The 14,961-nt window shown below is 49.7% G+C and overlaps 1 protein-coding gene across 1 annotated transcript in view; it reads right to left on the minus strand.

The window, feature by feature from the left end:
• TNN (tenascin N) overlaps positions 1-14,961 on the minus strand; it is a 65,838-nt gene that overhangs the window by 5,550 nt on the left and 45,327 nt on the right. The window contains exons 16-20 of the mRNA XM_077763094.1: positions 13,881-14,013; positions 13,307-13,458; positions 7,848-7,944; positions 6,782-6,949; positions 650-813 (exon numbers count right to left, since the gene is read on the minus strand). Of these exons, the coding sequence (XP_077619220.1) occupies positions 650-813; positions 6,782-6,949; positions 7,848-7,944; positions 13,307-13,458; positions 13,881-14,013 (714 nt within the window). The remainder of the gene's footprint in view (positions 1-649; positions 814-6,781; positions 6,950-7,847; positions 7,945-13,306; positions 13,459-13,880; positions 14,014-14,961) is intronic.

Consider the following 14,961-nt stretch of genomic DNA (forward strand, 5'->3'; position numbering starts at 1 on the left):
GCTTTCACCCCGTGTAGAAGTCTCTGGAGGTGGGACCTTGGAGAGGTAATTACGTTAAAGGAGATCAGGAAGGTGGGTCTCCCATGATGGGATTAGTGCCCTTGTAAAAAAAGGGAAGAGAGACCAGAGCTTGCACTCTCTCGCTCTCTGGCTCTCTCTCTCTCCACTATATGAGGACACAGTGAAAAGGCCACCATCCACAAGACAGAAAGAAAGCTTTTACCAGGAACTGAATCTGCTAGCAACTTGATCTTGGACTTCCAAGCCTCCAGAACTATGAGAAATAAATGTGTCCTGTGCAAGCCACCCAGTCCATGGTATTTTGTTACTAAGCGTCCATGTATGAACCAGTAAACTGAGATAGTGCATAATCCATGTCATCTGTCTCTCTCCAGCAGTGGGCAGCCTGAGCTCCCACCCACCTACACTAAGTGTGCAGCTCTGGTGGGAATGCAGAGTGGGGAAGGGCTGCGGCAGATGGGCAGGAAGGCCTTGACCACAAGGCCATGGAGCCTGGAGAAGCAGCCCCACTGCCCTGACTGGGAGCAATCAAAGGAGAGAGGTAGCCAAACCAGCCTGGAGAGTGTCACTTTGGGAATGCAAAGCTTTGGGCAGAGCTTGAGACAAAAGAAGTTCACCTGTCGCCTACCTCACTGTGTTTGGTCTCCCCGTATCTGCCATTGGGGTTGGCCAAGTGGCAGTTCTTGTACCACCAGCCACCATGATGTGTCAGGGCACAGTTGCTGAGGGCAATATCATTGTCTCTGTCAAAAGTTGTAAACTTCCATCCATTGTGGTAAGTAAGAGCATCCCCTGTGGGAGAGGAGAGATGAGGGGTGAATGTCGGACTTTGGCCGCTGAGATGGTGACGGAGCTCTGGGCTCAACAGGACAATCTCTGGGCATGAAAACGCCAAGGATCCGGGCATTCATGTCACAGGTAACCACTCGTCTCTGAAAATGGCCAAGGTGAGACCATGATACAGATGAACAGAGTCTCCTTCCGGGCCTGTCACCCAAACTTCAGGCCTGTTTCTCCAGTAGCTTCAACAGCCTTAACAGCATTTTCATGTAGGGGCTCCACAGTGAAATAACCAAACACCTGAAACCAAACTCGTCGGCTCTCCTCCCAGCACCCAATGACCCCTCACACAAGGCAACCTCCCCCCGTCTTCCTGAGCCACATCTGCCAATCCCGTGTACCCCTTGATTGAGCCCACTGTCCCCACAGGCATGGCCGGCGTGTGCAGCAGACAGGTCTGCCCTCCATGCCTCTGCTCCCGGTTTCTCTCTGCCCTCCTCGGTCCAACTCCCAAGCATTCCTCAAAGCCCAGCTGGACCCCACTCCTGAGGAAGGGTCAGCCCCTTCAATAATCCCTCACACCCCCTCCCAGCACACACTCCCGAGTTTCCCGGGCACATATGTACAGTTTAGTGCTTCACTACATCCTGTCTGGAAATCCACTTGAATCATCTGACTTGTATTTTTACTATTTCCCCATTGTATCTGTCATCTTTGTATCAGTTTAATTCTTAATTCAGCTCATAAAAGGCGATGGGGCCTGCATCAATCCTAAATTGTGTTCCTATCATAACAACACTTATGTTTTCACCTGATGCCTGAGCTACCCATCACCTTCACATACGTATCCTCCTCCCCTCCTCCGCTGTCCCCATGACAGCCTACAAGGTGGGTGGGCCAAGCAGCCTGCAGTCCTGTGAGGAGACAGACTCACAGAGGTTAGACTCTGGGGACCTGTCAAGGTCCCACTGTCCCCATATAGCAGGGCTGGGACTCAAACCTCAGTCCTCAGATTCCCAGTCCAGGGTCCTTCCTGATATACCAACTTGCCTGTGGCTTCTTTCTTTCCGTAGAGACTGATAACTACGCTAACCAGAGCAGGCCGTCTCCGGTTCGCCCAGGGTGGACCCTGGACCAGCAGCACCAGCATTACCTGCGAATTTGTTAGAAAGGCACGTTCTCAGCCCCACCCCCACCCCAGACCTACAGAACCAGAAACTCAGAGGAAGTACCTGCCTGCAGTCTGCGTTTTAACAAGCTCTTCTGAAGTCAACAAGCCCTCGTAGCAGATGGACGCTAAAGCCTGAGAACGTCAGTCTGCAACTTCCTTCACTTATCCCAGAACCATGAGATTCCAGGACCCCAGCACCAGGCTAGGCTCTGGGAAAACAGACGGAGGCAGTCCCCGCTCTCAAGAACTTAGCTGGGGGACGGAGGGTGCAGATGTATGTAAAGAGTTAACACATTATGCAAAGGGAAGGTCCCGGATTGTCCGTCTGACTTTGCAGCTCACACAGTGGCTCCTTGATGCCTTCCCCACGAAAGCAGGGGAAGCAAGAGCCGGGGACATGGGCCATTCCCGCTAAGACAGCTGAAGGGCCCCTGCCCCCGTGGGTTTCCTCCAACTGAGGAAAGGCATGTAGTTGCTGTGTTTGTACACATCTCTCTCCCCTTCAGCTCTCTTGCAGATAGTTAACTACAGCTTAAAATAACACGCATGGCTCCTTTGGGGACACTCTTTTAATGAGCGGAGCTTACGGAACGTGCATCTAAAGTTCCCAGAGCTGTTTCCTAAGAATCTATGCCGAGGTTATTTTTTAACGATTTGTTCACAGTTATCGAACCTTAGGCACCAGGATCAAGGAAAGCGAAGCAGGTTTCGGACTAAGTGTGGCAGTTTATTCCGTGATGGATTTGCTCCCTCCCAGAAAATGATGCCATGCTGATGTTCAGAGCATAGACAGTGAGCACACTCATGAATCAAGAAATTACTTTTCTCTGGTTGTCGGGCCCCTGCCAACACGGTGTTATGATCTATTAAGCTTATCTCCCTAAGTAAGATAAAGTGGAAATGCCAGTGGTGGGCAGCCCCTCTCTCTTCTATCAGAGCTTGAGGAGAAATAAGCAGCCTTAACTTTTAGTGTAATGGCTTTGGGTGGGCAGCTGGCTCCCCTCAGGAAGTGGGTGTGACGTTGGTGGCAACCCCATAAAGGCTCAGGGTGGGGCCACTGAGCTGGTCATCACCCATCTCGTCAAAGATACATCACTCCCAGATCGGCTCTCCTCCCACACCTCCTGAGACGGCGAGGATGACCCAGGCAGCTGCACCACCTTAGACCACAAGAAGCCATCGACATCACATCCTTGTAAGTCCCACAAGATTATCTGGACCTTGAACCCTGGGAACAGGAACGGGCCCATGAAAGGGGATGTGTGCCATTTCTATCTTTCCCTTGTGTCCACGAACCCAACAATTTTCCCTCTTTTTAAGTACCAGTATTTAAGGTGCGCCTGGGGGCTCAGTCAGTTAAGCATCCGACTTCAGGTCAGATCACGATCTCACGGTTTGTGGGTTTGAGGCCCGCTTCAGGCTCTGCACGGACTGCACTGACTGCTCAGAGCCTGGAGCCTGCTTCAGATTCTGTGTTTCCCTGTCTCTCTGCCCCTCACCCTCTCACACACTCACTCTGTCTCTCAAAAATAAATAAACATTAAAAAAATTATAAGTACCAGTATTGAAGAAGTGGTTTCAAAGCAAGAAAGGCACTGACTGACATTTGTATAGAACAATTCCTCACCATGGACAATCAGCGCCCTTGGCCCCAGCTGGTGGAATTCCTCAGGCACACTTCCAAGTGGCCCCAGGGCGTGACCCCATCCCTGGCTGGGCATCCCTGAGTCTCGTGTATACAGGACTTGAACCCAGCTGCAAATGATTGGTTAGCCCACAGAAGTCACTCGGTGCCACTCCAAATGTCTGTGTCTTCACGATCTCCTCTTCAGAGATGAAGAGCATCTTGCAGGTAGGGCTCATTAGATGTCCTCCCTGCCCTGCTCCAGGGCTCAGAATCAGAAACCAAATTTACCCAGCACTGCCTTGCTGGGCTCTCCTTCATGGGGCAGTAATGGGCTCTCTGATGGGACTTCAGGGGAAGCAGAAGTCGGGGGCCCACCTGCACAGTGTGAGTCAGGGCAGTCCTTACTGGCACGTTTTCCCCCATGGCCGCACATCTCTGATCTTAATTGGAGCTCTAATGGGGGGCTGGGGGGGCTAGCACATGTACAGAGACATCAAACCCTCACCTTCTATTTGAGCTCTACATCTAAACAGTACCTCATCATTTAGGACATGAGGGGTCAGAAGCTTCCTAAATTTCAAAACTCTCCTGGGGACCAATCAGCCTATATAAGGAAAGCTAAAACTCCACTAAGCCCACCACGCGATTTCAGAGTTCCAAGTAGGAATGCCGGCACATATGGGGAAGCCAGAGCGCTGCCTACATGTGGTGTGATCTGAAAGCCTCCCAAGGCTTCCTATGAAAAAACACACCCTCCACTGACCGGCACTGTGGGCCTGAACAACCCCAGAATGGGAATTATCCCCTAATCACAGTTAAAATGCATACTGAGTCCCTGGGAGGAGGATCACATTAATTCACGAACATATTGACTCCTTTGCACTCCTTTCCCCATTAGCGTCAATTCCTGGTTATTTTAAGGCAGTTGTCAGAAAAGGTCCACGTGTGCAGCCAAAGAGGGGAGAATGGGCGGTCCTCATGGGTGGCCTGAGTGAGGTCCCAGCCGAGAGAGCCCAGGGGGCACTGGGCTTCCAGGAGAGATGGGACTCTGCATCTTGTCCAAGGAAGGTCCCGTGAACGGAGTCTCCAGAGGCTGGGAAGCTTGAGCCGGAGAAAGGCCGGCTCACTTGGCCTCCACCGTCAGTAGTGAACGTCAAGGAGAAGGAAGAGCAGACATCCTCCACGTGCACTGAGCAGGGCAGGAGGGGGCCCGGGGGTCTCAGGGAGCCTGTGACGTGTGCACTCCTCACACCTAATGGCTGGAGACCCAGGAATGAGCAATGTCGTCCAGTTTCATCCAGGGCGGGGAAAGGTACGCAGTGTGGAGTCGAGTAAAACAGCATCTCTCCGTCCCCCTCATTTGGTTTTATCCTCACAACCCCGGGAAGGCCCGTCTGTGTTTCCCAACTGCAATTTAAGTGCCTTGTTCCTAGGCCTGGCTTCCGTGTTTCGTATTGTACTGTGAGCGGATAAAGTGCAGCACACCGAATGTCCAGAAACTGTATAGAAAGTTTCCAGCCTATGGAGACCCCAGACCTCCTCGAGAGAAGTGGCAGCTCTTCCAGCAATCGTATGTTTTTTTTTTTTCAAGGATGTTTCCCTGAAACACTCTGCACTTATCTTTGCACACTTGAACCCTTTGCCACGTCTGTAGCCCAAACTCTTCGTGCACTAGTAGGTACCTACCCCTCCCACTTTGTCTCCTCCCATGTCCCCATGTCAGCAAACTCTTCCCTTCACAGCCCCTGTGCAAACTCTCTGGGTCTCAGGGACTCTCCTCTCTGCACGATGAGACATCCATAATGCTACACCGACAGGTCTTGCTAGGAACGGAACATTTTAAATGCATCTGCTCTGCACCAGGCTCCATGCTGAGCACTGGGAAACAAGAGCAAACGCAAAATTCATGTGGTTAAAAAAAAACAATTAAACTATAAGACCTAAAAGAAACTGCATTAGCAACTGGCCGCTCCAGATCACACCCCAGAGGCATCTGGTCACAGTTGTCCACCCTTAGGGGGCTCCTGAGTGGCCTCAGACTTCAAGGGCACACCCCAGTACCCTTGCTTCTGCTCGGTCCTTGCTCACCATGGACTCCCCCAGGCTGGGGGTGGGGTGGGGGGAGGGATTCTTTGTTTCCCATCTAAGCCCTACCCATTCAGAGCCAGCTCCCTCCCCCTGCCCTGGGGGAAGCTTCCTTCAACAGCCTCAGTCCTCACTGTACCCACTTTGTCGCATCCTGTAGCTCTTTATTCTCCTTACCACTAGGTGACACTTTGCAAAAGTTACTTTATATTATTATTTATCTATTTACTTGACCGTCTAAGGGGAGTGACCATGTCCTATACAGTCAGTGGATCTGGGAGGTAACACATTCCTACAGGGACACATCAAAGTCAAAACTGCGCAAAATCAAACAACCATTCACTGGCTTGGGAATTTAAAAACACTATAAGTTAAAAATAGGATATTAAAACAACAACCACTGTTCCCTTTCAAATAGAAAACTCAATAGTATAATCCTAGTATTTCAGCCACGTTGCTTATGTTGTTCTCTTCCTTTACATCCGAACACACCATCGACTGGCTTACGCCCAAGGGGCAGCAAATCGAGGTGGGGGTTCCCTGCTTCGACGGACCTGCTAATTTCTGTGTGGTCACAGCTGGATGAAGTTAATGAGACCTTCCTTCTTGTTGTTTGAATCAGCCCCGTCATTTTTCTCTTTACTTATAGAAAAGTGCTGCAAAATATTCGAAGAATAATACACACACACACACACACACACACACACACACATACACACTTCCATGCGAGGACAGCAGCCACATTGCTGGAGCCCAGTGAAAGGTGGGCATTAATCACTCAGGATGCGGGTTCACTGGCCAATGCACAATAGCCTGAACCAGGGGAGCGTAAGAGGAGGGTTTTTACCGGTGGGGGGATCAACATATAATATACAGAAGTCCCAACTTTCAGATGGTCAAGGACTGCTTTCACACATGTTTACTGCTCACCCTCTATAGGGAACGGGTCATCAGGACTGAGGGGCCTCAATCATCAATGAGGACGATTCACCTTCACCCAGCAGTACTGGACTCCCAGATCCGTGGCATGTGGCAAACCAGTCCTCACACCCACAGAGAGCTCAACACCCTAGCAGCGGGGAGATGTGAGTGCTCACCGGCTGTGCCTCTGTATTTCCCGACTGTGAGCTTGTACCGCTCCTTGCTGGAGGCCACCTGGAAGAAATCGTACACAGCATAGGCGGATTCGTTGGCAGTCTGTAGGTCCACTCTCACCTCATACCGGGTGGCGGTGCCAGTGGTGAGATTGTGCAGCTTGTCGAGTCCTAAAAATAAAGCAGGCAATCCCAATAACCAATCAACCTCCATGCCCAAGCGCTCGCCTACCAGCAGCTGAGATGTTCAGCACCAAAAGTCACCTTGGCCTTTACCACTTCTGCTAATGGGTGCCTTCCTCACGCTATCTCTTTTGGGGGACCCATCTTCTCATCCTATTATCTCTTTGGCAGGGCCATATTAATGAGGGTGGAAACTGTGTCCTGTTGGAACGAGTGGTGGAGGGTAACCATGTGGCAAACTGCCCCCTTGCTCCTTCTCTCTAAAGTAGACTCACTTCTGCTTATCATCCCCTATTACACTAAGCAGAAGAGGACATCAACTCCCACTGTAAGGGCTCTGGAGCAATTCTGCACCAAGCAAACCACAACGTCATCTACTCTACCCGACACTGAGTCTCCAGATTGTGATTTTTTCATTCTCCATTCCCCGGTGGGTGCTTTTGGCTAGTTCACCCTCTATGTGCATCTGCTCCAGAAGAGAGCAGAAGGGAAAGGGAAAAAACAATCCCCATCATGACGGGCATTACTAGTAGAATTTCAGGGACTACTGGTATGGCCTCCCAATAATAGCCCAGAATCCCAATCGGTCAACTGCTTTTCTACTGTGGTTTCTAGGACATGCAGGCTCCAGGCAGATCCTGTGGGACTTAGATACAGCGTAAAGACCACCCGTGACAGCCACACCCTGTCACAAGCCCAGCATATGAGAACCTTCCCAGCAACATGGCCCCACTGACACCTTGCTGGGCAGGTTCCTCAGAGTGTCCTGTCCCTGTCACTGGGACATCTTCCTGAATGTGGTGAGCCCTCACAAGCCACCCACGCAGCTTTTGAAGAGAGATGTCCCCTCCACAACACAGCCCTCCTGGAATCTCAGTGCTCATACCCAGCCAGAACTCCTTCATGGGGTCCCCAAAGCCTTCCACGTAGGTCCGCCAGCGCTTGAAGAAATCCAGCTGCCCAGTGTTGCGCCTCTGGAAGACCTGTGAAGGGAGACGGGCCTTTTACTCTGACACACTGGGACAGATGTGACCAAGTAAAAGAGGACAGCAGCTTGGACTGGGGGCTGCCCAGAGGCTAGACAGAAGCAGAGAGAAGGTCAAGCTGACAGATGTGGTGACAGACTGAAAGTGGAACTGAGACAGAGGGAGAAGTCAGGAGTGATTCTGGTGGTTTGGGCTTGCGGTGCTGGGTGGCTGTTCCCTCAGCTATCCGCTGAGATGGGGGCTCTTAAAGAAGATGGGTTCTGCGGGCGCATCATGAGGTCACTTGGGACAAGGTAAGTGAGGGTCACCCCTGAGATGTCCTGGTGAATGGAGAGGCCATGGTGGCAGCTGAGTGTAAGGACTAGGGTTCTGGAGAGAGATCTCGGCCAGACTTACAAAGGTAAGCATGTGTCTCAGATGATGCTAAGTGTTCACAGGACCTGTTTCACTTTCCTCTCCCCAGAAACACAGAAAAGCTTCCTTTTCCAGGCTCCCTTGTAGTTAAGCTGAAATCATGTGACTCATTCAAGCCAAAGGACTGTAAGTGGGAGCTCAGGAGGCCGGGGGGCTCTCCACACTCTCTCTTCCATTGAGATATGCCACAGGGCTTTGGTGAAGGCCACATGTCCACAGGGTAGAGCCCTGAGCCGGAATCAGCCTGAGTCCCCAAGTCACCACTGAGAAGTGACTGCCAAACCCACAGAAGATTGCACATATGGGAAGAAACGTTTTATGTCTTAAATCATTGGAATCTGGTGGTGGCATTTCCTGCAGCAAGGCCCCCTCTATCCTAATGAATACAGGAAACCACTGGTACACAGAGTGTAAAGTGAAGCCACTGGAGAGGAAGAGACCACCTGGGAAGAAAGTAGGAACTGAAAAAGAGAAAGGGGCCTACAATCAAGACTCGGGGACCACCAATACACAGCAGCCAGGTGCAGAAGGACACATTCATTAAGGAGAATGTTCTTTAAGGACAGCTAGGAAAACATGGAACCACAAAGACCACAAAGAAAAAAGTGTGGCCGGTAGTGTCACGGCAGGTAAGCAGTCAAAGACCACATGGCCTAAGGAAATGTCCATAGAACTTAGTGACACGAAAGTCATGAGTGACTCTAGCAAAGGCTAGTCACTGGAGAGAGACAAGGGCAGAAGCCAGACTGGAGTGGCCTGAAGAGTGAGTGAGAAGTGAGAAAATGGAGACAGACTTGGGTACTATTTCCTGAAAATATGTGTTGCTTCCTTTTCAAAAACTCCTCTCTTTGGGGAAGGAAGGTAGTTCCTTTCAGAGTAAACTGGACTCGTTTATACGAGGCAAGCCTGAAAAGGAGCTCCAAGCTAAACACACCTGTATATACTATGGGAATTGAGACTAACTGATGTCATTCCTTGTGACCTTGAAAGAAAGCCGCACTAACCGCCATCCTAGCTAACCTCAGAAATGATTCTGGAATTCTGGAATGGCAGCTTTGTCTCCACCTACTTTCCTTTGGAGTCATTCAAATGCAGAAGCCCCAACACAAAGCCTCATCTCCCTCCTTTCTGCCATGCTTCACAGCAGGTGCCTTGAAATGAAACACATTATCTCTAGTTCGGTTAAGGTACCCCTCCCGATATGTGTGTGTTCTTTCCATTTCTTTGGGAGGGAGAGGAGAACAGGTTGCTCACAACAGTGCTGACATCTCCACATGGGGGCTCACATTTAAGTCCTATGAAGCACCAACCCACTTCTGCTGGCCCAGGAAGCACAGAACTAGGTGTCAATGGTGGGCAGGAGAGCCCTGGCCTCTGAGGCAGACCACGGCCACGCCTGGCCAGGGGCTGGTGAGTCAGTCATCTCTATCACTGAGCCTGTCGGTCAGCTTGGTGACCAACACGGTTAGACATGGGAAGGAAGCGTTTCTCTCAGAGGTGCTAGGAGAACTCAATGAGATGGGAAGTGTAAAAATGTTCTACCTCAATACCTGGGTGCTGAGCAGAACTTAGGGAAGGATCAGGCAAATAATTACATGCCGCATTAACACTGTCGTTCCTTTCCCCTTCTGTCCTTATTTTAGAGACTGTCACTCCTCTCTTGGCTTCCTTCATTTCTTTACTCATTGACCCACTTATGTAACTACCAATTACTGAGCATTTTGTTAAATGCTGGCTCCAGGGCAAGTATATATGATGCCATTTTACAGATGTGAAAGTTCAGAAAAGCAATTAGCCAGATTAAATAATAACCAGCTAATTATTTAGTGGCTGATGCAAGGATAAAACATTGATCTCATCTTTTATAAGAAAATTTGAACATACCAGCTTTACTGTATCTATTTTCCAAAAATCACTTCTTAAGATTCTCGGGGGGTAACTGTTCATTTCCTAGCATGATGCCAGTTCCGGTACCTTCCCTAGGACACTTCCTGAACCATGAGCAGTGGAATCCCAGGGCAGAAGCGGTACCAATGTTTGATTCCTTGTACATTGAGTCAAATTATATTCCCACTAACATAATTAGTTATGGTACAAGGTCAGGCTCAATTTTGATTCTGCCTTCTTAGGAGAGATGCATTACAAAGGCATTCTTCAATCAATGAATAGAGTATCCAAGTATGAATGGATTCTATGANGATATATTTTTAAATGTTTTAGCTTAGCTAGGAAAATCCAAAAAAAATGGTTCTGATGCTCTCTGCCTCGCTATTTAGACCCAGGTCTGCACTTACTAGCTGTGTGCTTGGACAAATTAGTGAACCCTGACAAGCCTCACTTTTCTAAACTATTAGATCAAGATGTTAATAGCCCATTTGTCATGCTCTTAAATCGAGGCTGTAGCAAGATCGTTAATCATGATAAATCATGAAAGTGTGAAGGCCAGAGACTGGCACATACCGATACAAGTTATTCTTATATCTCAGTAAATGTTTGCACTTTACTGTGTCAGATTTCAAATGACCTGACCAACCACAAGCAATTGATTAGGCAGCCCGAGTGGACTCTCTCAGAGTCCAGTCCATTTCCATTCTATGGGGTGAAAACACCTCGCAGGGCAGCGTCTGGGATAACAAGAGCCACTTAGCAAATGAGCCTCGAGGCAAGCAGTAAGTCTTAAGACAGAGCTATCACTTTACTCAACGTCCTGACTGATTCAATTGGGAGAAAAAAATGAAAATCTCATTTAAGAATTTCTAACGTAGTCCTTAGGACTTGCAAGATGGAGAACAAAGATGGAAATATTTGAGGCCCTTAAGTGTTCCCAGATAGCCTTCATTCCGGCCTGCCTCTGTGGTATCAGCTACCACGGGGTAGAGTTCTTCAGGCCTCTTAAACATACGGGGGCTCCTGCTGCCCCACGGAGAAAAATGTCCTTAAAAGGATTTTAGAAGCTCAATTTGAAAGAGCAAGCTACTAAGGTCATCTCTCAGTGACTAAAGCTCCTCGAACCCTACATCATGGACACCGCCAGTAAAAGCTCTGGTGTGGAAGTTTCCAGGACTCCACATGTTTTCTGGACTGTGGTTGCTTTGAGGAGATCCCTACAGAACTCCAGTTCGTGAATTACCTTCAGGAGTCTGGGGCAGAACACAAGACTCGAGAGGGGGTGGGAGACTGGTGTTGGTTAGAACATAGGGGCGTCTTATGACTTCTGGAACCGACCTCGGTTTCCTGGTGAGGGTCACTGGCCTGAGCCGGCTGCAGAAGGCAAGCTTCTTGGGGGCAGGGATTTTGAGTATGGGTCTATGCTGCTGGTTCTTGAGTATATAAAACAGTGCTTGGCACACAGTAGGCACACAATAAGTATTTTTGGAAAAATTCTCGGTGATTCCCAGGCAACTTCTCCAGGTATCTTTCTAGAGGCTGCCCTAGACCAACGTCTCCTTCCCCTGTGGGAGGCTGGCTTTCAAAGAGGCCCCACTTGACGCCACAAGCATTCTGCCGATGGTCAGTTATATGCACGGAGGCAGGAGCCCGGCCTCAAGCCCAAAGAGACCGGATGCTCACAGCCGTGCTGATGAAAAGCAGCAGGGACAGCCCTATGGCTCTGTCAGGTGGAAGACCCTCCCATGCTACAACCTCCTCAGTTATTTTTGTAAATCAATCGGGAATACCGCACCCCCCCCCCCATCCTGTTCCTGCCTCTCAGCCATCAGATGCAGCTGTGCAGATAATAAGTTTTCTTCGCTGCTGCTTAGCGGATGGTGTCATTTTACCCATGGCTGCTCAAGTGTCTTTGGCCTCCAGGGCCCCTGAGCAAACGTCTAAACGAATAGAGTCTCCGCACTAGGAGCTCGTGCTTTCTCTTCCCCAGAGTGAGCTCTGGATCCGCCGCAGGTTAAGGCCGCGTGCTGGTCTGGAGTGGTGAGAGCCTCTATCTGTTCAGGCATCCGGAGAAGGGGGCGGAGAGCAGGGATCAGACTGCAACCCTCAGAGGCAGCTCCTCGTATAATTGGATCAGGCTGATTCAATCAAAGTAGGTGCCGTGGGATGTGAGCAGACAACGGCCCAAGGGAATAAAGCCTCCACACAGACGGACCATGAGCACGTTTTTAGGCTTTAGCCTTCAAAGCAACGTCCCAAAGGCCTTGCTTCTGATCTGCACAGCAAGATACAGAACCTGGACGAAGGCCTTCAGTTAGGAGAACCAAGGTCCAAAGAGGTCAGGCATTTCCACGTTGGGTGGCCTGGGAGGACCCACGGGAAAGACCAGTGATCTGGAAAGCTAGAGTCCTGAATTCTGCTCCCAACCTTTGTTATTAATTCTTACGAGGAGCCAAGGCACTTCTCCTTGTGGGCCTCAATTTACCTATTTATAAAATAACCGCTGTCACTTACTTGAAAGCTTTTGTGTGAGAGTCATGTTTATGAGAGGGCTTGGAAGAGAATGAAATGTAGGACCATACAAACATAGGGGGCATGATTAGATGCTTATAAACCCACGGGCCTCCACAGTCATGAACCTTAGTTTAACTAAGCCTGCTCTATCCTGGGCGTGAAGTACTTCAGGCTCTTTTCTTTGTTTTTGTTGTTGTTGTTGTTTTTAAGTTTATTTATTTTGAGAGAGGAAGTGAGGGAAGAGGGGCAGGGAGAGGGAGAGAGAGAGAGAGAGAGAGAGAGAGAGAGAGAGAATCCCAGACAGGGTCCACACTGTCAGCGTGGAGCCCGATGTGAGCCTCGAACTCATCAACTGTGAGATCATGACCTGAGCCGAATCAAGAGTCGGAGGCTAGGGGCACCTGAGTGGCTCAGTCGATTAAGCGGCTGACTTCAACTCAGATCATGATCTCACAGTTCCTGAGTCTGAGTCCCATATCAGGCTCTGTGCTGACAGCTCGGAGCCTGGAGCCTGCTTTGAATTCTGCCTCTTCCTCNGACTCACAATCCAGCCACCTCCATCCGTGTCCATGTCACAGTACACCTGCAGGGGCCGGCTGGCATCACCGTGCAAGTAGATGGTATACAGACCGCTGGCAACATTGCTGTTCTGCTGAACTTGACTGCAGTCGGAAGGATGCGGAAAACGGGCACCAACTGGGAGTCAAACAGAGAGACAGTGTCGTTAGGCAGAGGGCAAGGAAGAAGGAGGGGGCTAGTTTCCTAATTTAAGATAGTTTATTTTGTTTAGAAATTGTTTCATAACCTCCTACTACTTTGTTTCTTCCGACTCTTCACAAACATCTTATTTTTCTCACTCACCCGCTCTCATCAAACCTTTCAACTGTACTAGAAATAAGGTCAAGTTTATATCACTTCCTGCCCCGATGCCCTCAAAATAACATTCTGTTCTGCTCCCCTCTACAGTCTTTCTACCATGCGATGGATTTCGTTTGAACCCGTAACCCTGTTGCCCCATTTCCAGAGAAATCCATCACTGTCTGCTCGCTCCCCCTTGGACAGCTTTCTTGGCTCTCCGGTGCTTGCCCTCTACCACATCCTTGTTCAGAGAACGTTACCTGTGGAAAGGGTGGTAGACACGCTTCTGCTGCGGCGATCACCCTTAAAGGCAACCAAGGAGACTGGGTAGGCAATTCCCTGCTCAAGGCCTTGCAACTCAAGCCTCTCGTCCCCTCTTCCAAGCTGTACCTCCTACCAAACAAAGGAGGAAGTCATTCAGTGTGTCACCCCCAGCACCCTAGCTGTCAATAGCTTTCCCTGGTGCTAACGACAGGAGCTCTCTGAGAGCACAATGTTTGGTTTCTTTGAGAGCTCAGTGGTGCCCAGAATCCCAGGGGGTCCCCGCAGCTTCGCTGGGGGATGGTGCCATGGATATTCAGCCCTGCCGGGAGTGCTAGCAGAGAGCCGGCACCCAGGACTGTCCCTGGGGGAGCACCCACCAGGCCTCCTGGGACCCTCTGCCTCCAGGTACATGCTGGAACACCAACTACAGCCACTGAGGCCGGCGGTGCTGGGCTGACAAGTTAATGGGGGAAATAAAAGTGCCTGCTGATATCTGTGGGGCAGGGCCATCGCTGGCCCATCACTTCCTTCTGAACCTATCTTATTTCCTCTATAAACATACGACTAACTTTCCTTGAAGTGCTGTCATAAGCAATCATGAGATAATGAATAAATCAAAGTGCCCTTCTTTTCCCTCTTCATCCCTTCTCTCTTGCCAACAAGAAAAAGGAAGAATTTTCCATTGGAACAAATTAACAAACACTTGCTGGCCTTCAGAGTCCAGGTGAGAGGGATAACTCTTGAAGTAAGGGTCAATTGATTCATTTAATAAATATTTAGTGAGCACATCTTGTGTGCCAGGTTCTAAGCGCGTTAGATACAATGATAGATATGACAGACAAATGTCCTTGGAACAAACGTTTACTGAGAAAAACACACAATGGAACAAAATAACGTGAGGTGGATGTGCAGCCAGCAAATACTCAACGGGTAGTGAGGAGCAGGCACAAAAGTTAGTCCTATAAAACGGGGCTACATGTACGATGTCAGGGGACAACTGTGTGAAGCAGCTTCCCTAACACAGCAGAGGATCAATAAGGCTCAATTCATTTCCCAGCCGGTCGCCATGACACCAGC

This window comes from Crocuta crocuta, unplaced genomic scaffold (genome assembly GCF_008692635.1).
Source record: "Crocuta crocuta isolate KB4526 unplaced genomic scaffold, BGI_CrCroc_1.0 scaffold3, whole genome shotgun sequence".
NCBI lineage: Eukaryota > Metazoa > Chordata > Mammalia > Carnivora > Hyaenidae > Crocuta > Crocuta crocuta.